Genomic DNA, 23099 nt, shown 5'->3' on the forward strand with positions numbered 1-23099 from the left:
TGAAAATTCTGAACATATTCTCAGAATAAACTATGGCTCTAAAATCAATAAATCTTGACGAAATCCTCATGTCCGCCTAAATTAGCTTCCTGGACCAATGTGCAATGGTTGCTATTCCGTGATTGACCGAAGTCAGTGAAAATGCACAAAGAATCAACTAGAAGTTCGGCTGGGATTGGCCATAATCTTCTTCAGTGTGCATAATTCAGTGCCTCTATTTATACAGGGTCAATAACGGCGCCGGCCACGTCCTTGCAGTCAGGTGGGATTGGGGGAAGGAATGTTAATATGTAACCTTTGCTATTTGGAGACCGTGTTTGCCTCTGCATCTCCACAAAGGTTACTGGGAGGGATGTTTGTTAATGGGAAGGATCGTTGGGTCACAGGATTCACTTTGATAAGCGATTAGACCATGATAAATAATTATTTGTGAGATATAAACATGCTTATATGTAAATATAATATTTTCATTTGATATGAACAATATCTATGTAGAGAAAAATTATGCCGACACTTGAGGTGACGAACCTTTCAAAGTTTGTTGAATAACGTGAACCTTTCGGAAGTCTACACTTGAAGTGTCGAACCATTCAAAGTTTTATTTTTGATTACAAAAATAAAGGTAAAAAGAAGAAGGTGTATTGAATAAAAAAAAATTAGACATAAATAATTTATGAATCAGAGTTTATGTCGACACTCACAGTGACGAACCATTCATATTTTTTTGAAACATCATATTTACATCTCACCGTTGTAACGATTAACGGTTCAGTCATACATATTTTATAGAATAGGAACAGTAGCATGAAACGAGCTCACCAATTGATCCGTCATCATTGAGCAGCAACAATCCTCTTTCAGCTTCAGTCGTTTGCTCGGCTATATAAAAGCACTCAGAGAAAATAGGCGCGCGACCCGTGATGGAAAACAACTGACGACTACTCGGGCTTTCTTGAAGCACTGCCCAGGAGCAAGCGTCAATGTTGGAAGATCATAAAGAACTAATCGAAAGCGACACTTTTCCTGCCCTCATCGCCGGCCCGCGCAGGAGCAAGCGTCAAGGTCGGAAGATCAAACACAACTAAGCGATCGCGGTTTTTTTTTTCACTTTTACTTGACCGACGCGCGACATGTTTGATCCTGCCCTCATCGCCGGCCCCCGCAGGAGCAAGCGTCAAGGTCGGAAGATCAAACACAACTAAGCAATCGCGTTTTTTTTTCACTTTTACTTGACCGACGCGCGACATGTTTGATCCTGCCTCCATCGCCGGCCCCCGCAGGAGCAAGCGTCAAGGTCGAAGGATCAAACACAACTAACGGATCACGCCACTTTTTCACTTTTACTCGACCGACGCGCGACATGTTTGATCCTGCCCTCATCGCCGGCCCCGCAGGAGCAAGCGTCAAGGTCGAAGGATCAAACACAACTCTAATAACATCCAGCCAGTTAATATTGGAGAAAAAGATGTTCATACCAGAATAATCACCATGTTTAAATCGTTGTAAAGCGATTCGACTCAATTCGATTCTAGGAATGAATAAAGGAATATCTTGCAGATATGTTTACAAACATTCAGCCAAGAATTTCTACAGAGTGTGCTTCTGTTGTTCTGTAGGAACTCAACAGAGCGTTCACAGATTTTTCCAGGAATGCCTGGAGAAATCAAGAGCAACAGCGTTCATCGTCAGCAGTACTACGCTCGAGCTGTGTATAACAAGCGAGCTTTGTTTAAGATGGGTATACTCAGTACACGATGCCATTGGTCTTGGGTTAATCCATGAAATATTCCAACGATTTTTTAGTAATCTCTTGATAGTTTTCTATGCACACTCCAGATTTGTCAAGAAATACATCCAGGAATGTTCATGTTAATTTATCCAAGAAGTTCATCATCTGGTTATAGAAATTCCGTAGGAAGGATGTCACTTCGTGTTGAATCATGTGTAGGACAAGTCTTTGACTGTCCTACCCAGGTATTTTTGTGCGTAGGACATGTCCTACCTGTCCTACCCACTTCCCGCGCCACTGGATGCACATATACAAGAATCATCGAAATTTATACATTTTTATTAGAGTTGGAAATCATCAAAGTTGAATCATGTCGCAATAGTGTCAAAAGAAGCCCCGTTTGATGGTAATTGATTAATAATTGCTATCTTTCGCCAATAACTTGGTCAGACGAATATTTTCGTCTGTTTTTTCAATAGCAAGTTCTCATCGTCCTTCTTTGAAATGCATTATACAATTTAACGAAATCAGCTGCATTTTGTGTAACAATCCAAAGAGAAAATCTATGAAGAGAAATCGGTTACTGCAGATACGATGTTACTATAATCAACGAGAAAATTTATCTTGTTTTAAAAAACTCTGCTCATTGCCAAGCCTAAAATAATAAAAGAAAACCATCAAATTTTCCCGATTTTTTTACCAAATTTTGATCATACATTTTAGTTTTTAATATATAAGTATTGATTACAGTAATTCAAACAACATCTTCGTTTCAAGTCTTCACACCTCTCGCAGCAAAGTGGAACCAAAACCCATTCTGGGCAGTGTAGGACAGTGCCATCTTGTTCAGCTTGATCGGCACATCCATCTTCTCGCTGAATTCTACCGAAAAGTTTGCAAACAAATAGAACAGTACGCACTTGGTTTGCATGAGAGCCAGCCGTGATCCAATGCAATTGCGAGGTCCACTTCCGAACGGAATGTACGTGTCCTGCTTGATCTTGTGTTTGTTCTCATCGGAGAACCGCTCCGGATCGAATCGGTACGGGTCGGGGAAAAAGTTCGGATCACGGTGGAACGACTGCAGTGGAATTTGAATGATATGTCCTTTTTCGACGGTTACCTTAGTTCCGTCATGGTCCTCGAACGTGTAGGGTTTGACACACTTTCTGCTGACGATTCCCAGTGGTGCCCAACGACGCAGGGTTTCCGAGACGACCATATCCATGTACTTCATTTTCTGAAGGACTTCATATGATAAGGGGTTTCCTTCTAGCTGATCTCTGACGAGGTCTATTTCGTCCTGAAGTTTATGTTGAATTGTGGGATTCAAGCATAACTCGTAGAGAACGAAGCTGAGAACCGACGACGTTGTCTCGATGCCCCCAAAAAAGAAGGATACGGCAACTGCTGCAATGTCCAAATCAGTGTGCTGATTGCCCCTAGTCGTCGACTGTAGATGTTCTTCAACCGTAGAGTACCCGGCATCTTTCAATTCTTCATCTGCTTTGTCTTCTTTGAGTTCGTTCTTACGAGCTTGCATAAACAAATGGATGAAATCTGGTCGAACGATTTTGTACTCTTCACGTTGTTTAACGGTTTTTGAAATAACATCTACGTAAAAATCGGCTGCTTCTTTTGGAAGTACTTTGACGCCGAAGAATTTGAATACACTTCCAGGAATCACTGTGGTCAGAAACACCTTAAAACCCTGAATGCCTCCCGTTGCAGTAACTTTTTGACCTCTCTTGTAAAATTCGTTGTTGGGATTGTGAATGGAATCAACATCGACGCCAAATGAAATCGAAGTTATGATATCATTACCAACCCCAGCAACACACATGTTATAATTGTGTATTATCAACTGATATATGACCAAAACTAGTCATATATAAGTTGATAATACGCAATTATAACATGTGTGTTACTGGGGAAGCCTGAAATAAATGCGTAGATTATAACACAGTTCAATTAGCATCAACCGCTTCGCTTACTTTTGAAACAGATCACGAAGTTCGAGCTCCATCTTTCTTGGCCCGGCATCTTGAGCCAATCTCTTCATGGCCCCATCCACATAGTTAGACAGTAGTACGAACATGTTTCTCATTTTGCTTCCCGTGAACGCAGGACTCAATCCCGATCTCCCGTGACGCCATCTTTGTCCGTCCATGAAGAATAAGTTTCGTCCTAGCACAGGGTCCACATCCGGCAATATGGTACTGGTGTGATCGGTGAAATGATCAAAATCCTTGATCAACACCTGTTTCGCCAACGCGGGATCATGTATCAGGTAGCTCGGGGTACGGAAGGTGAAGAAACCGGAAAAGCGACGTCCCGGGAACATATCGTACCCCAATATGGTCGCATCCACCGGATGAAGCTTCCCGGAGAAAATCGGCCATAGTGCGCCAAACAGTGGATACGGTTTAACGAATGGAATCTTCTTCTCTCTAAAATAATCGTAGGTGGCAGTGCTCCAGCGGTAGAGCAGATACGTAACTATGGGAACGAACACAGCAAGCCACTCCAACACACCCATCTCGTTTCGTGTCTGGCTTTGACGCCTACTATTCACACTTGAATCGTAACTTCCAAGGCGCGTGAAGGTAAGAAAGATACTGAGTCATGGTTTCAGCTGACCGGTGTATTTATGTTTTGGTAAAAAAGAGGCAAAGTCACGGATTTCATCATCGATAAGGAATATTTCGTGAAGGCGATTAGCGCCGGGAATGGATGCGATAGCGATGTTGGATCCCTTACTCGCGAGATTATTTTTTTGTCATTTTGAGTCGATAAGAGTCTCGTTCCAAACTTTCCAATCAAATACAGAGGCCAAAACACATCACAGTTCAGTGGTATACAGAAAAACAGTGATGTACATTATATCTCCATCTTAGTGACCCTTATTTCTTAGCTCTCCTTGTTTTATTAAAAAAAATATTAAATAATAATAAGCTAACCTAATCAAACCCCAATTAAATGAAGCAGCATGATAATTATTAAAGTGTTAACATAATTATGTTAACATGTAGGGTTACCATCTGTCCTGATTTAGCAGGACATGTCCTGATTTGGAGGTGTCCTGATTTATTTTCCATATTTCATGTTTTGTCCTGCTTCTTCCTGCTTGGCGAACACCGTGGAATGTCATGTCAAAGATATTTCGAAAGAGGAAAAGCTATCCAAATACCAAAAATAGCAAGAATGTTGAAATGGCATCTATTCCACATTTCATGTTGTGTTTTATGGTTCAGAAACCGACTTCAGCTATATAGAAATATTGGGATGCGTTTCATACTGTATCACAGTAAGGTTCAGCAGACGTTTGACGATTCTGATGTTGTTAATAGAATCCTCTGGGCTTTTATTGAAATAAAAGATATAAATTTGATGTATTTTACCAGAATTCTATCGCTATCTGAATGAAAAAGATCTCCGAAACCCCGATTATTAGTTCTAGCACAGATGATGACAATCATGGGAACATAAAACTGTTTCGTATCTTTGTGCAATATTTTGATGCATCGCATGCTTGTACGATTGCTGTCAGAATGGAAGATGTTTTCTCAAAGCACAATTTGCAATTTCAGTGGAGTTTGTTTTCCTGTGTTGACTGTATTGTTACAGCGACGATTTGGTTGTTCTCTCAGTGGAGTTAATGTTTATAGAAACCATGGCCGAAACTACAAAATTATATCAGAGGAGAACGACCGCTAAGCATCTAACACTCCATGAGTTTCTGGAAGGGTCCTCAACGAATGTTTCTCAGAATCGTGTTGAGAAAACTGTAGGTTTCCAGTGAAAATCTTAGCCAGATCTCTCCCAAAAACTTTGATTGATTTTTTATAGGACTCTTCATAAATTTCCTGCGAGATATTAGACAAATAATCACGAAATTTCAATGATAACTTAACGGGAGCTTGTTGTGAAACTTCTTAGAAAATCATAGCAGAGTTTTTGTGAATGTTTTGAGATGACTCCCACTGTTTTTTTTTTTGCAGACAGAAACCTTGAGAAAAAAAAACTTGTCGGATACCAAATAAAATCAAAAGTCAAAACACCGTAGTGTCTTTTGAAAAGTGATAGATGATTGCCTTTGCAAAAGTATAGTTATATTTAAAATAATTAACTTATGCCCATAACCGCTAATTTGAAGTTTCTCGAGATCGTACAAACCAAGTCTTCAACATTAAACAAGACAAAAAAAAAATCGTGATCGCTGCTGTTAGGCATATGAACCATGTTCAGAATTTGAGATGAAATGGTATTTGCAAACATAAATTGAGAAATTTGCAAAATGTCCTGATTTTGAACCTCCAGGATATGGTCACCCTATTAACATGAAATGTTTTGGTTTGACTTAAGGTTTATCAAGGGAGGTAATCGCGGCTCTTTATTGCTACCCCAAAGTGCCGCTGGTTCTAAAATGTAAACAACCATACAAAAGAACGACCAAACAATGATGCAGGCGTAATCAATTTTCTCGAACACATCCATTTTGGGAATTTGGCAGATTTTGCTGATTAAATTGCCATCAGCGCACTGCAGTAGCACGCAGTAAACAACTGCTTGCAAACTATATCTTTCAAACGCATTTTTACCTGTAATTTTGCGAATAGTGATTTTCACTTTTGCGCATTTAGCCTTAAAACTGTTTCTGGACTTAGGTTGGCGGCTTTTCAATTTTACTCCCATTTGACAGCCGCCCTCCACCCTTGAAGGTTTATTGCTAATGAGTTTTTGTAATGAGTTTAGAATAAATTAACTCCAAAACCACGTAGCGTTTTGACAGTGCGTGGAGCTTCAGTATAACATACATGCCGCGGGCTGAAAGTCTCGTAAATAAAGCTAATAATAATAATATAACATATATGTATCCGTTTAAAGTTCTTTGGTCCAATTACCGTGTTCCTGTATGTTATAAACTTTGAAGTTGACAGATGCGCTTTTCTAAATTTGATGAAAACTAAGTAGTGAGACTTACGGCTTCGGCACCATTCGACTATTATCGGCAACCAAATTTCAAACGCCAATGAAAACATTCAGATGATTCTTTGTTCTGCCCGCTTCCCGCTGACGAGATTTCCGAGATTAAACAAACAATATCGCCAGAGATGTCATCAATTCAAATAAACACGCCTCAAAATGCGACTGATTTGGAGCTGCCGAAGAGATTCACCAGCAGATCTAATGGGAAAGTAGTCGAAGAGAATGAGGCTGCCGACAATAGTCACACTGACAAGAAATGTTTGCAGCGTTGTAAAGACTTTTTCAAAAGCATAAACAGACAAACACGGAATTTGTCTTCTGATGTTCGAGAAAATTACAAAAAAGAGCGGCATCGGCTTAGACTGCCGAGAATACGTAAGTTCCCCTATTAGTAAATAGCTTATTACTAAGTTGATTCCAAGATATATACTTTATCGTTTTTTATTTTATTTTAATTATTATTACGAAAAGAGTTAATACTTATGCTTTTCAGTGGAAGTCTCGTTCATCTGCGTTTTCTTTAGTTTCATTCTTTTGAATTGAATGCTTCTTCTTTCTGGCGTTACGTCCCCACTGGGACAGAGCCGGCTTCTCAGCTTAGTGTTCTTATGAGCACTTCCACAGTTATTAACTGAGAGCTTACTATGCCATTGACCATTTTTGCATGCGTATATCGTGTGGCAGGTACGAAGATACTCTATGCCCTAGGAAGTCGAGAAAATTTCCAACCCGAAAAGATCCTCGACCGGTGGGATTCGAACCCACGACCCTCAGCTTGGTCTTGCTGAATAGCTGCGCGTTTACCGCTACGGCTATCTGGGCCCCTGGGCCTGAATTGAATTGAATACTCCAAATTGAAGATGGTCGAGTTCTGTGACTGACCGATTTGACATGGAATTCGTCCTACAAAGCATTCTTAAATGGTTTTGACTGAAAAAACCGTTAAGCTTTATTCAATGTTATATTAAATCTGTTTAAATGCATCTCTAATAAAACCTCCATAAATAACATCTAAGATTAGAAATAATTGAAATTTTTACTTAGGTAGTTAGGAATACGACGGCTGCCCAAGCCATGATGTCAAAATCGTTATCGGAGATCTTAACGCTCAGGTTGGCCAGGAGGAGGAATTTAGACCGATTATAGGGAAGTTCAACGCTCACCAGCTTACGAACGAAAACGGCCTTAGACTGATTGATATCGCCGCCTCCAAAAACATGGCCATACGTAGTACCTACTTCCAGCACAGCCTCCCGTATCGGTACACCTGGAGATCACCCCAACAAACTGAATCGCAAATCGACCACGTTTTGATTGATGGAAGACACTTCTCGGACATTATCGACGTCAGAACTTATCGCGGCGCAAACGTCGATTCGGACCACTACCTAGTGACGGTTAAAGTGCGCCAACGACTCTCCGTTGTAAACAAAATTCGGTACCGACGCCCGCCCCGGTACAATCTGGAGCGACTCAAGCAACCCGAAGTCGCAACTGAATACGCGCAAAGCCTTGAGGCAGCGTTGCCGGAAGAGGGAGAGCTCACCGAAGCCCCTCTTAAGGACTGCTGGAGTAGTCTCAAAGCAGCCATAAACAACGCAGCGGAAGGTGCCATTGGGTTCGTGGAAGCAAATCGACGGAACGGTTGGTTCGACGAGGAGTGCCAGACAGTTTGGACGAGAAGAATGCAGCGCGGGCGATGATGCTGTAGCAAGGCACCCGTCAAAACGTGGAACGATACAAACAGAAGCGAAGACAGCAAACTCATCTATTCCGGGATAAAAAGCGCCACCTGGAAGAGTTGGAGTGCGAAGAGATGGAGCAGTTGTATCGTTCTCAAGAAACACGTAAGTTCTACAAGAAACTAAATGCATCCCGCAAAGGCTTTGTGCCGCGAGCTGAAATGTGCCGGGATAAGGATGGAGGTATCTTGACGGACGAACGTGAGGTGATTGAAAGGTGGAAGCAGCACTACGATGAACACCTAAACGGCGCAGAGGAGGAAAATCAAGACAGCAGGAGGAATGGCTTCATCAGTACGGCGGATGAGGGAGAAGTGCCAACTCCCACAATAGGTGAAGTTAAGGATGCTATCAGACAGCTCAAGAACAACAAAGCAGCTGGAAAGGATGGTATTGGAGCGGAACTTATTAAAATGGGCCCGGACAGGTTGGCCACTTGTCTGCACCGATTGATAGCCAGGATCTGGGATACAGAACAGCTACCGGAGGAGTGGAAGGAGGGAATAATATACCCAATATACAAAAAGGGTGACAAGTTAGAATGTGAGAACTATCGAGCGATCATCATTCTTAATGCAGCCTATAAAGTGCTTTCCCAGATCAGCTTCCGCCGTCTATCGCCACTGGCAAGCAGATTTGTTGGAAGTTATCAAGCCGGATTTGTGGACGGGCGATCGACGACAGACCAAATCTTTATGTTGCGGCAGATCCTCCAAAAGTGGCGCGATATCAAGTCCCTACGCACCACCTATTCATCGATTTCAAAGCGGCCTATGATACCATCGACCGCGAAGAGCTATGGAAGATTATGGACGAGAACGGTTTCCCGGGAAACTGACTAGACTGGTCAAAGCAACGATGGATAGTGTACAGTGCTGTGTGAAGATATCGGGTGCTTTATCGGACCCGTTTGAAACACGCAAAGGACTTCGACAAGGCGATGGTCTTTCCTGCCTCCTGTTCAATATTGCGCTAGAAGGTGTTATGAAACGGGCGGGCTTCAACATGCGGGGCACGATCTTCAATAAATCCAGCCAGTTCATTTGTTTCGCTGACGACGTGGACATTGCACTATGGTCCAGGAATCAGTTTTACGCGGAAGATGCATTTTGAGCTTTAGAATGAAACATTAGACAAAAACGGTCTTCTACAAAGTTGTTTGTATTAGTTGAGCCCTTTGTTTGGTTTTATTGAACATTAGGGTGGACCACATTTTCATAGAAATTATGTAACTAACTTTCTTATTTGTAGAAATTATATTATACATGCTTCAGCAAAGTTGTAGACCATTCAATTTCAAGCAACTTTGCCAAAAAAAGTTTTTTTGTATCTCTTAAATTGACCGATTTAGAGCTTTTTTCCTACGGTGACATAGGGTGGTCCGAACAAAACTGGTTTTCTGGCTCTAGAGTTTTCAATTCAAATTTCTCATCAAAGTAGTCTAAGAAACACTTTTAGAGCTTTAAAAAATGCGTAATTTGGTGAGTGAAGAAACTCGCTATCTCATTTCGTTTAGGAGTTATTGTTGTTTTTCTCTCAAAAACATGCCTACTTTGATTGTGAGTATCTCTGATTGGGGCAAACATAAAAAAATCTTTTGACGGCGTTCAAAAGACAAAATAAAATTGTATATTATGTCAAAAAATTACAGATGTGTTATTTTTGTAACTCTAATAAAACGTCTTGAAAGTCAAATATTTTTTATCACAAAAACTTTAATAACTTTTGATCTAAAATAGATATCATCAATATTTTTACATGAAAATTTGCGTTTTGTTAAGTTCTAAAAGTCGTTCATAGACGACTTTGACGAGATAATAATATTTATAACAACTAGAGTTGAAAAACTTATTTTTGTTGGACCACCCTGCGATGATTAGGAAAAAATGCTCTAGATTGGTCAAATTTTGAGCTACAGAAAAACTTTTTTTGGCAAAGTTGATCAAAATTTCAAGTTCTACCGCTTTGCCTAAGAGCATATACCAGTATTTTTGCAAATAAAAAAGTTGATTATATGATATGTGTGATATTGTGGACCACCCTAGTTTCAAATGACACAGTATGTAAGCTTACATTATTAGAAACAATTTTGTAGAAGATCATTTTTGTCTAAAATTTCATTTTCATGCTCAAAATGCAAAATAGTTAAGAAATACATACTATGAAAATCTTCAAATTTAGTTTTAGAGCCCTATCTTTCTTATTTCGGATTTCTCGTCAAAGCGGTCTATGAACGACTTTAAGAACTTAACAAAACGCAAATTTTCATGCAAAAATATTGATGATATCTATTTTAGTTCAAAAGTTATTAAAGTTTTTCTGCTTAAAATCCTTTGTTTTTCAAGGCATTTTATTAGAGTTACAAAAATAACACATCTGTAATTTTTTGACATAATATACAATTTTATTTTGTCTTTTGAACGCCGTGAAAAGATATTTTTTATGTTTGCCCCAATCAGAGATATTCACAATCAAAGTAGGCATGTTTTTGATAGAAAAACAACAATAACTCCTAAACGGAATGAGATAGCGAGTTTCTGCACTCACCAAATTACGCATTTTTTAAAGCTCTAAAAGTGTTTCTTAGACTACTTTGATGAGAAATTTGAATTGAAAACTCTAGAGCCAGAAAACCAGTTTTGTTCGGACCACCCTATGTCACCGTAGGAAAAAAGCTCTAAATCGGTCAATTTAAGAGATACAAAAACACTTTTTTTGGCAAAGTTGCTTGAAATTGAATGGTCTACAACTTTGCTGAAGCATGTATAATATAATTTCTACAAATAAGAAAGTTAGTTACACAATTTCTATGAAAATGTGGTCCACCCTAATTTTCAATAACACCAAACAAAGGGCTTAACTAATACAAACAACTTTGTAGAAGACCGTTTTTGTCTAATGTTTCATTCTAAAGCTCAAAATGCATCTTTCCGCGTAAAACTGATTCCTGGACCACTGTGCATTGTCGGAAGAACGTTCCAGGTGGTTGCTGAACAGTATACCAGGCTAAAACGTGAAGCAGATCAGGTTGGATTGAAGGTAAATACGTCGAAGACGAAATATCTGCTGGCTGGAGGAACTGAGCGCGATAGAGCTCGCATAGGCAGACGCGTGACGATCGACGGGGATGAGTTCGAGGTGGTCGACGAATTCGTCTACCTCGGATCATTGATAACGTCGGATAACAACTGCAGCAGAGAAATTCGAAGACGTATCATCGCCGGAAGTCGTGCTTACTATGGACTCCACAAGACCTTGCGGTCTGGTAAACTTCACTTCCGTACTAAGTGTACCATGTACAAGACGCTAATAAGACCGGTAGTCCTCTACGGGCATGAGACGTGGACAATGCTCGAATAGGACCTGCAAGCGCTAGGAGTTTTTGAACGACGTGTGCTTAGGACGATCTTCGGCGGAGTATGTGAGAACGGCGTATGGAGGAGAAGAATGAACCACGAGCTTGCGCAACTCTACGGTGAACCCAGTATCACGGAAGTCGCCAAAGCTGGAAGGGTACGATGGGCGGGACACGTTGTGAGAATGCCGGACAACAATCCCGCAAAAATGGTGTTCAACTCAAATCCGGCCGGTACAAGACGAAGGGGAGCGCAACGAGCTAGGTGGTTTGACCAAGTGGAGCAGGATCTTGGAAGTGTGGGGCGATCGAGGAATTGGAGGTTAGCAGCCATGGACCGAGTTAGTTGGCGTAACATTGTGGCGCAGGTCATGTCTTGAAGGACGTAGAACCAGCAAAAGTAAAGTAAGTAAACTTAGGTAGTTTCATTCTTCTTCTTGGCATTAACGTCCTCACTGGGACAGAGCCTGCTTCTCAGCTTAGTGTTCTTATGAGCACTTCCACAGTTATTAACTGAGAGCTTTCTTTGCCAAAGTTGCCATTTTCGCATTCGTATCTCGTGTGGCAGGTACGATGATACTCTATGCCCAGGGAAGTCAAGGAAATTTCCATTACGAAAAGATCCTGGACCGACCGGGAATCGAACCCAGACACCTTCAGCATGGCTTTGCTTTGTAGCCGCGGGCTCTAACCTTTCGGCTAAGGAAGGCCCCCCTGGGTAGTTTCATGATCCAGATATTTCTACTGTGCCCAGTAAACACAAACTCGTATACGATGGCGCATAAGAGTACAAATGTGGAGGCATTATACGTACATGTGCCATAAGGCTGCATGCAAAGTGTACGTATATCGCCTCCACCTTTGTACTCTTATATCCTACCATATACGATCATGTGTTTGCTGGGTGGCACCGCATGTATATAACTTATTTGGAAAAAGTTCGTTTGAAGACCCAACTTTGATGAGCTTTTTTTGTTATCAATCATTTAACTTAACCGTCCATATATGGTTCAGGCTGCTTTCTAAGTGGAATAATAAAGAGAAAATAATGGATCACGTTTTCCTGAACACCGGTTCCACCCCTTAATGGCTTTACGTAATTGATAGACGACACATTATGACATGCCAGCAAGGAAGCAGGTAAACAGGGAAGCTATATTTTCGGTCATGTCTAGTCTATGTGGCGCCGGACCTTGAGTTCTCAAAAAGTGGTCAAAATGAGTAGAATAAAGTGGGGCAAAAGTTCGAGTGGGGCAAGAGTTTCTTTTTAAGATTTCTAGCTCATTTCAAATCAAAACTTAGAAATGTCATGGTGGTTCGAATGCTATTCAAGTAAGAGACTTTCACTCCGAATATCATAAAAATCGATTGAGATTTGGAAAAGTTATGGCTATTTGTCGTTTTTGACGTAAATATTGTAATATTTGGTGAAACTTTCGATGCATGGAACCAAATGAAGATAAAATATTTTTCAATATTTTATGTAAGGGCGTTTCTAGGCCTATCATAAGGATGCTTTGACGTGTATTAGTTTTTCCATAAATAGTTGGAATCAATTTTTGGTCCATAGCGGGGCAAAAGTTCGACCCATGTATAAACCCACGGAAAATTTTTCAAATTTCCTGAAATCTACATATTATCTTCAAATTTAGCGAAATTTGCCTGATCGTGTGAAAAATGTCACAAAAATTCTACATTTTCACTTAGTTTTGCGAAAAATTGCTATTTTTTGGGTTTATTACAATTAACCCTGTTTTGGGCATTTTTTGATGAAAATTAAGTGTGTATTTTTCGGCAAACATAAGTTTACGGTCGGTATGAAGTATGCCTGGCATAAAAGTATTGATATTTTGTGTTTTAGCCAACGAACTTTTGCCCCACACTAGATTCGAACTTTTGCCCCACCGGTGGGGCAAAAGTTCGTTTAAGATACTGTAATTTCGGGTGAAATTGATCACTTTTCACTGTTTTTCATGTATGTTTTCTATGATGTTGCCAATTCCAAATAACTTAATGCAGGAAAACAAGTATGACGGTGAGCCTCTTTGGATTTTATACTCAAATTTTCATACAGTTGTGATTTTAGTGCTGAAAATCGTCTCTAAAATAATAAATCAAGGAATTCCATTTCGGGGTGAAATTGATCACCTGTCAAAACAATTATTGTTAGTTTTGAAAACAACTTTACTTATTTAATTTGGGCCTCCTGAATCTAAATATGCTTGCCAAATTCTTAACAATGCAAAATTTATGGAAATAATAAACAATTAAGTTTCAACAATACCGCTGAAAACGCCTAAATGTAGGCAATTTCAGAAGGAATCTTCTGATATCTATAAAAAATTCAATTATTACAACAAAATGAACAAATTGGTATGAATTTTGGTGATAAAATTCGTTTTGGGGATATATTTCAAGTATCCTTACAAATTTTCAGGTTGACAGCATGCCCAAATCCTTGTTTAAAACCTGAGAGAGAGGAGACAGCTGGCTTAGATTGCGAACTCCCAAAAGTCAAGGGAACCTGTCATCAACTGTCACTGGAAAACCGCACACTCGAAGGGCAGAGCGTGAAAAACCGTCAAAATTTGTCCAAACTTAAACTAGATGGGATTGGAAATTTAGATTGTTTTCCTATGCTCTCGCATATAAAATCATTGACTATTGTCAATTGGACTCACATTGCCATTGATTTTTTTAATTTTATGATTTTTTGATAACAATGGGTAAGTGAAAATGGTTTTGACCCAGTTTGTGCTCCCCGAACCATTGTGCACAACCCAAACATGAGAAGAATAAATCAAAGAAGCCAAGAAAACAAACCAGTTGTCAGTGAGCTGTCTCCTCTCTCTCAGTTTAAAACTATAAGTTTATTGATGTCTGCCAATACCACACTGAAGACGATTATGGAATTTTCTATTATTTTCATAGAAATAAACATTCCTTAACACAAAAAGCTTCACAACATGCAATTCGACAATAGTAAAGACAAACAACGTTCATATACATAGGTTGCATTGATTTCTGTGCTCTATAAGAGGGAAATAAAATCGTGTGACGCAGTGATCAATTTCACCCTACTGATCAATTTCACCCGAATTTACGGTAATCAATTATGAAGCTGTTATAACTAAAAATGGGTAAATATTTTGACACAAGTTTGTTCAGCAAAATGATAGCCAATATGTTGAAGGTTCGCTGTATGGTATTTGTTTTGTTTCATCTGTTATTATTTTCCTGGAAACTTTGATTATACCACTAAGGTCGAACTTTTGCCCACCTTACTCTAGATGAAAAAACCGAATTTAGTACTATTCCATTTAATTCCACTAGAGTTAGTATCCTTTGACAGATACGCGTATTTCGACCTCAACTGTTAGGCCGTCTTCAGTGTCGTGTACTAGACTCGACTTAAAGTAATCACGTATGGCGAAATAGGGGACCACTATTTCCATAACTGGTACACTTTCCCTAATTATATGATTATATTTAAGAAAAACATCCAACTTTTTGTAAAATGTTCTTTAGAGACCAATGTATTTTGATTACTACTAATTTTATGGGATTTTTTTGACTCCAAACAATGGTATTTTTTTTTCCAAAAATTTTGCTGTCGAGAGTTCGTTTGAAGTATGGGAAAATGCGGGAACACCTAACGTGGTAAGATTTTTAACAAGGAAAGCTAAGTCAAAGGTTCACACTTAAATTATTTTACGGATTCCTGTAAAATCTCAACAGCTGAACAGTTCGGTGAAATAAATTAACGGAGTACGGTAAATTTTTACAGTATTCCGTGAAAAATCACCGGAATCCGTAAAATTTCGACGGAATTACGATGTTTTATTTCACCGAACTGTTCAGTTGTTGAGATTACGGTGATTTTCACCGTATGAGCTTAGTGTGTTGATTTTCTTTGCTAGGTAAAACGGTGATATGGATCATGGTTGCTAATGGTAATCATCCTTTGATTACTTGCTGTTACCGCAATTGAAGCTCAGTTAGACTGGATTGTCACCTAGTTTAAGTTGGGTCAGCCATGTCCGCACAAAAATATTCAATTATGCCTTTTCGAACCAATCATCCAACGAGCATAAAACATGCTTCATTCCGGCTGATATCGGCTACCGTGGTCCAACTCAGAAGGGAGATGAGATATTGAAATACATGATCAAACTTTCCTGATTTCACCTCATTGTTCGCATAAATATATTGAGCTCACACTAAGACGACATCAATATATTGAGGAGTAATAACAATTCATCATATATGCCGCCTGAGGGCTGCTTCATGGTTCTACTCATAACTCACATACAGACTGAAAGTTACTTTCTGCCATTTTTTTTTTACTTTCTCGTTGAATATCTATTCCTTTTTGTGAACACAAATACGTCAGAACCCTTCACGAATAAGGCCTGTGCTCGAGAAAAAAAAATGCACCAGACAAAAGTGTTCGCCAAAAAGTTATTTGAAGTCGGATTTTCTTGAAACTTTCAGGGAATGAATTAATACATATGAATTATGTTTCGGCAAAATTACATTGTTCAATGTCCTTTCCTTCGCTGAAAGCCCGACCTTTCCCTTAAGATCTCTTATTACACTTTGTGCAATGGTGGAGCCGATCATACCCCGTTTGGGATAAAGTCGTTTGGCATAATGATTGACCTAGAATGAATATCGACATTTTCGAAGCTTTTACGGAGATCAATACCACCGAGCCTATAGCAAAAATTTTTCGAAGGTTCTTAATAAGCGTGGTGGTCGTTCAGAGATATTCCAAGCTATGATTGTCAAAAATTGTAGTGACATTAGAGAGCATAACTAAATAAAGCTCGAGACGGGTCTGGTGGAAGATCTTTTCGGAATAATAATTTTATCCATATCCCAGCTATGTTCTGAGTATCTTTAAACTTGTTGCGAAATCCATATTTGGAAATAGTGAGATGACAAAAAAGTTCGCAGTTATTAATAAAGGGAATGCTCATAGAATATTTCGCTGCAGATCAGTTTGGACGTAACACTTTATGAAAATTACTAAGTAATAGAAGGGAAAATTTATTTTCAAAATATTATAAGCTCTTATCCAAAGAACTATTATTGCAGCATAATGCAAAAATAGCCTATATACGAGAGCAGATTATTTTTCGTTTGAGAGAGCTGCACCTACCCAATGGGGTAGTTTGGCTCAATTGGGTTGAATTAACTCAATTTTGCGTTGAATCAAACCAAATTTAAGTAAATTTTTCTTATAGCTTCAAATGCAAAGTACCTAATGGAGGTCTTGGAAATTTAGTCAAATTTGGGTTATTGGGCTCAACTACGGGTTTGCGTTGAAACAACTCAGGTTTGAGTAGATCCGCGTTGCCGTGTATATTGATTACAGCCAATCCTCCATAAGTTGACTGATAGTAGAATTAATGAATTTGATTACAAAAGGGTTGATTGAAAGTGAAATTTTTTTTGTAAAAGGTACACAGTTTCAATTTCAGTGTTTAGTGGACCAAGATGTACACAAAATATGTGCGAGAAAGACCAACTGTGTATTATTAACATGAAACTTTGAAACTTTACCACATCTGCTGTGTTGAAAAATTTACGAATATTGAACACATAACCTTCAATGTCTGTTTAAGTAGCCCATCAGAAGGTTTTATTTCAGTATCATTCTATGAGTCGATATCGAGCAATGGAACATAGACTTATGTCTACATGTTGTTTTAACATCATTTCCAATTTTCTAAGGAATAATCGTGCAGAAGTTGTTTTGCGATCAAACTTTTTTTCGCTACGCACAAGTTATTCATTCAGTCATGAAATTGCCAAGAAGTCGTGTACAGGTAAAAGCTAATGACGTACATTAGACTAAAACCGCCCTTGAAATAGATGGATTGCCTTTGCCATTGAGCCACCTGCTTCTTCGGAGCATGAATAATTGATCGCAAAGCTTCGAGGTATGTTGAAGAGTATTTGACCCAAAGCCTATCTTCTCCGATTGTGATCGTTGTTTAAAAATGATCGCTCATTGAATCTATGGGCTTTGTATAAACTAATCACTAATTTGGTTGGAATAGGTTCAACCGACGAGAGTTGGCGCCAAACCATAGTTCTTTTTTTCGTTTACTAATATCAATCAGACTTCTCGCCCATTGAATATATCAACAAAAAAACAGGCTTGAATGAGAATCTTGTTTCGCTCTGCCAGTTCCGAATGGTAGTTAGCGCATCAGACTACCACACATTTAAATTTTTGTTTATTCTAGTCTCAAATTCTCTACCTAACTCTTCTTCCAAATTGGAAGATAGGTAGTCGATTGTCATCATGAATCAGTTCAGTACACATTTTCAATTCGTGCTCTTCGGTCGGTCAGAGAGCGCGTATCGGTTTAAGCTCAGAAGAGAACGAACAAAATGTTCGAGTCGCTTGCTTTGATTGTTCCTGTCGCAGCCTTCTTAGTTTACCTTTGGAGTATCGCTACATACAACTATTTCAAGAAACGGAAGATCCCCTTTGTCAAACCCTACCCACTAATCGGTGGATTATGGCCTGCTTTGACTGGGAAAGTTCTTCCACTGGAAGCGGCCACTTTGGGATACGATATGTTTCCGAAACATCGATTCTCAGGTTACTTTATGTTCCGCAATCCGGAATATCTGATTCATGACCCTGCACTGGCGAAACAGGTGATGATCAAGGATTTCGATCACTTCACCGATCATACCAGCGTATTTCCGGTTGAGGTTGATCCCATCATCGGGCGATCGCTGTTCTTCATGGACGGTCAACGATGGCGAAATGGACGGTCCGGAATGAGCCCGGCTTTCACAGGAAATAAGATGAGGAACATGTTCACGTTGCTGTCGAAGTACACGGATAGTGCTATGCAACGATTGGTCGAAGATGCAGAGAAAAATAAGCTCGAGTTGGAAATTCGTGATCTGTTCCAAAAGTAAGACCTACTCATTAGATTTATAGACAGTGATGTAATACTAATTATGCATTCATTTTAGACTGGGTAATGACATCATTACCTCGATTTCATTTGGTCTAGACATCGACTCGGTGCACAACCCCGACAGTGAAATGTTCCAAAAGGGGAAACAGCTAGCAGGAACAACTGGTTTTCAAGGATTCAAATTTTTCCTTTCGATGGCGTTGCCCTCTAGCATTTATAAGCTTTTTGGCATTCGGTTGATCACGAAGGACGTTGCTGACTTTTATCTCGACATCGTTACCAATACCATCAAGTATCGCGAGGAGAATAACATTGTTAGACCAGATTTCATTCATTTGTTCGTACAGGCTCGGAAGAATGAACTTAAAGAAGATAAAACGGATGAAACTTTGGACAGTGCTGGATTTACGACGGTTCAAGAACACATTAAATCTTCTTCGGAGAATAGTAAATATTCGGACTTTGGAATCACTGCAGTAGTAGCGTCATTCTTTTTTGGGAGCATTGAAACAACGAGTACCGTACTCTGTTTCGCCATGTATGAACTGGCAGCAAATCCAGAAATTCAACAGAAACTTCAAGATGAAATCAAATTGGTTAGGGATCAACTCAACGACAGCCCTCTGACATATGAGGTATTGCAGAAAATGAAGTACTTGGACATGGTCGTTTCGGAAACTCTACGCCGGTGGCCACCATTAGGAACTACCAATCGAGTTTGTGTCAAACCGTACACGTTGGAAGACTATGACGGAACACAAGTCACTATTGAAAAGGGACAAGCTGTCCAGATCCCAATAATATCTTATCACCATGATCCAGACTATTTCCCAGACCCCTACCGATTCGACCCGGAACGGTTTTCAGACGAAAACAGGGATAAAATCAATCAGGACGCCTTTCTGCCGTATGGCAGTGGGCCTCGGAATTGTATTGGCTCGAGGTTGGCATTGATGCAGATCAAAAGCTTGCTCTTCTATCTACTCACTAACTTTTCGGTGGAATTCTCCGAGAAGATGGACGTTCCGATCAAGCTGAAGAAAATGTCTATGACATATACCGCTCAAAGCGGTTTCTGGTTCAATTTAGTGCCGAAGAGTGTAGAAGTTTAAAGTTTTACCAGCTGATAACAAAAACTTTTCCACATGTTTTTCACACCTCTCAGTCAATGCTATATTGTGCAATCTGGTAAAAATCATGGAGAGTACCTCATTTGGAATAATGCAGTTTGATGTAACTCAAAAATGCCCATTTTTCAAAACTTCGTGATTGCTAATTATTGAATTAAAAAGCCGTTATATTGAACCACCCTAGTGTGGTATTAGAAAAGCTAGTGATCTCTTTCAATGGATTACCTGCTTTGCTCTTGTCCACAGTTGATCAGCAGAAGTTTTCTCATTTTATTTTGTATGGGGAAAGGCATCTAACTTCAAAAATCTTGTGAATGGAAGCTTTAATCGAAAAAATATTTGGTAGGCGTAATAGCCACCATCATCACGCACATCCAGTACCAAATATGTTTTCGAAAATAATTCCCAATTTTGAGAAATAATTCGTTAGATGCATTTCGCCATACACATATTTTTTGCGTTACCTTTTAGCGATTTTCCGTGCATAGACACTAGCACATGTGCGTTACTTGTGGCGAGTAGCGAATCAGGCCATGTATGTTATCCATTAAGGTGAAGATGAATCGAAGCCAAAATTGAAATTTTCAAGAGCACAAATCTGGAGAACCGAACATCCGTTTGAGCTGAAAACTTAATCGATTGGTAACCACCAGCTAGTGACCAATCGATTAAGTTTTCAGCTTAAATGGATGTTTGGTTCTCCAGATGTGTGCTCATGAAAATTTGAGGTTTGGCTTCGATTCATCTTTACCTTAAGTTCAGATTTTTTTTTTATCTTTGTGCTGAACGATCGCTCCAATGAGCATTTGCTAGATCGTGAGCAAGGATACGAGTGGTAAACCAGTTTAGTTGTAAATAAACATTCACATCATTAATATGATATTGTAGAGGGCAATAATTTTCATTAGTTCTTACACCGAGATCAGAACAAATAAGTTCTCATTCGCCAAAGTGTTGCGTATGTTTTACCAAACAGCGTTACACAAAATGGCAATTATTCCAAATGATCGTTATGCAAAAAGGCGTTATGTATACAAGTTTGAAAAGTGCTTAAGCTTTCAGTAAATCTTCATTACTTGCACATAAATGTGTAATCCATGATAAGTGTGACTAAACCTATATTACAGCAAACATTTGCTAACTGGAAACTTTTTCGTGATTAAAGCTGCTTTGAGATATTGAATTTTGATAGCAAATTGTGATTAAAATCCCATTTCGATTTTATTAATGTGGTGATGTCGAAGTAGGCATAAGAATTTGGAAACGAAAATATATATACCTCTCTTAATCCAATTATAATTCGTCTATTTTCTTCAAGATATCACAAATTGTGATTTACAATTAACATTCAATGAAACATAATCAGCGATTACTGGCTGTATGACAATTTATTAATTTTCACGTACAATACATATTTTGTTATATACATTGGAATCACCAAAAAGGCCATTAATCATGCCACAAGCTTCTGGCGACATTATTCACGTATGTCACTCTTTGGCACTCTTCATAGAACCAGTTATTTCGTCTTCGTCGTTGACCAGTGCCAATCACTTCCCACGCCGTTGTCACAGCTTCGTGGATAGGATCCCTCAGGCTCTTGACGTCTTCAGAATCGATGATTTTTTTTTCCAAAATGCGCATCTAGCTGCAGGCGTAATGTGTAGCTACCCCGTCAGTCGACAAGCGTTGGATATTGAAGCGAAGCGTTCGGTTGTATATATACTTTGAAACTATGTGTACGATATTGAAAGTTGGTGTGTTTGAGATAAATTTGAATAAGCAAAGATTTGTAGATCGTAGTAGACATGGAATAAACGGTCTCTTGTTTTTGGTCGCGATTCTGACGAACAGACGTGTTTTCTTTATGTGCATCCGACACTACATTTTGGCGACGAGGTTCAAATAAGGAAATGTGTTTAGCATAGTTTAAGTACGAAAGATATAGTGAACTTCTAGTATAGTGCATAATAATTTTTATGTGGTGTTATTGGTAGTGGAAGGTTGGTAAGTGTAGATGGCGTATGGCGGTTGTGTTATTTTGGTGCAGGACTCAATGACAAACGACGCATGGAAGAAGGTAGGTGCTAGTACAGAAGACAAAACCGGCTCAATACTATAACCATCCATAACGGAACGGTAGGTGGCCGTAAAAGCGTCTCCGGTGTGATAGAATTTTGTGGATGCTGAGCTTTAATAAGTTTAAAACAGGCTTTAGCAAAATCATTTTTCTTACTAAGATTGCTTCCATTATTCAATTATTTTGGATAAAGTTGAGCAGTAGCGGATGAAAACGTTAGGCACGCGTGTCATATTTTCAAACAACCAAAGGTTGCTATGATGTTTGGGGTAATTGGTTAATTAGAGTAATTGAAAATGGCAAGTTTGCGTGGGGTGTGGTTAATAGTTTTGAGGGGTTTTCAAAAGGATATGCACGATGAAAAACAAACAAAATATAATATGCATAATTTTCATACAATGTAAGAGTACCATCTTTGCCGTTCAGCTTTGCGTTCAAAAGCGAATGGGATATGGTATAGTTTTCGAAAACTTTTCGTCATGATACAAATGTTGAGTAACGGAAGTGTATCGTGTTGTTCTATATTGAACCATGCTTCAGAAAACAATTAAACCTTTGTTAAAATTGTGTAAAACATTTGAAAAAGGAGGGTTGCTGATATTACTATTGTTGTTATTATTTGATATATTCCATCGATATGGTTATTGCTTACATGTTCATGGTTTCATATGCTGTATATGTACATTACTTGAAATATTAAAAAAAATAAAAAAAGTAAAATTAAGCCATGGGATATATGGAGATGCTGTATGTATGAGAGGTGGCTTTAAAGGAGATATAGCTCAAGTGTGCTACTCACTAGTGTTAATTGATTTATTCAATACAATTAACTAATAAATGAATCAAGTCAGGATTACTGACTGGATTGCCGATATGATGCTACATGCGATATGCTGTTTCAGTAACAAGATGCAATGTTATATAAGTTTCTGCAATAAATAAATAGAAGAAGTTTTTGAAATTGTACATTATTGAAATGTTCACGTAATCTATCGGTTTAGCTATTCTGTCATGAAGAGTATTGTAAAAAAAATGTGAAAAAGGCTTGCAACGAACACAATAGTATATAAATTGCTTAAGTCTACCAGTTGAACAGTTTATTGAGAAAGGATGTTAATTACGAT

At 39.0% G+C, this 23099-nt stretch overlaps 2 protein-coding genes across 2 annotated transcripts; one reads left to right on the top strand and one right to left on the bottom strand.

Annotated features, from left to right (window-relative positions):
- Positions 1–2419: 2419 nt before the first annotated feature.
- On the bottom strand, positions 2420–4357 carry LOC5569821 (cytochrome P450 9e2). The gene is made up of 2 exons (XM_021847990.1): positions 3724–4357; positions 2420–3558 (listed from the first exon to the last, which is right to left on the bottom strand). Exons 1-2 carry the CDS (start codon positions 4266–4268, stop codon positions 2502–2504), a joined length of 1602 nt encoding a protein of 533 aa, XP_021703682.1. The 5' UTR covers positions 4269–4357; the 3' UTR covers positions 2420–2501.
- A 13469-nt stretch (positions 4358–17826) lies between these two features.
- LOC5569820 (cytochrome P450 9e2) lies at positions 17827–20046 on the top strand. The gene is made up of 2 exons (XM_001652990.2): positions 17827–18759; positions 18821–20046. The coding sequence occupies exons 1-2, from the start codon at positions 18221–18223 to the stop codon at positions 19875–19877; spliced, it is 1596 nt and encodes a 531-aa protein (XP_001653040.2). The 5' UTR covers positions 17827–18220; the 3' UTR covers positions 19878–20046.
- Positions 20047–23099: the final 3053 nt, after the last annotated feature.

The sequence above is a fragment of the Aedes aegypti genome, chromosome 2 (assembly GCF_002204515.2).
Source record: "Aedes aegypti strain LVP_AGWG chromosome 2, AaegL5.0 Primary Assembly, whole genome shotgun sequence".
In the NCBI taxonomy this organism is placed as follows: Eukaryota; Metazoa; Arthropoda; class Insecta; order Diptera; family Culicidae; genus Aedes; species Aedes aegypti.

Excerpts from the sequence above, each read along its gene's own strand:
- LOC5569821 (XM_021847990.1), bottom strand. The coding sequence starts at position 4,268 with ATGGGTGTGTTGGAGTGGCTTGCTGTGTTCGTTCCCATAGTTACGTAT. Across the intron at positions 3,559-3,723 it reads CTTCGTGATCTGTTTCAAAA|GGTTGGTAATGATATCATAA; the intron begins GTAAGCGAAGCG and ends GTGTGTTGCTGG.
- LOC5569820 (XM_001652990.2), top strand. The coding sequence starts at position 18,221 with ATGTTCGAGTCGCTTGCTTTGATTGTTCCTGTCGCAGCCTTCTTAGTT. Across the intron at positions 18,760-18,820 it reads ATTCGTGATCTGTTCCAAAA|ACTGGGTAATGACATCATTA; the intron begins GTAAGACCTACT and ends CATTCATTTTAG.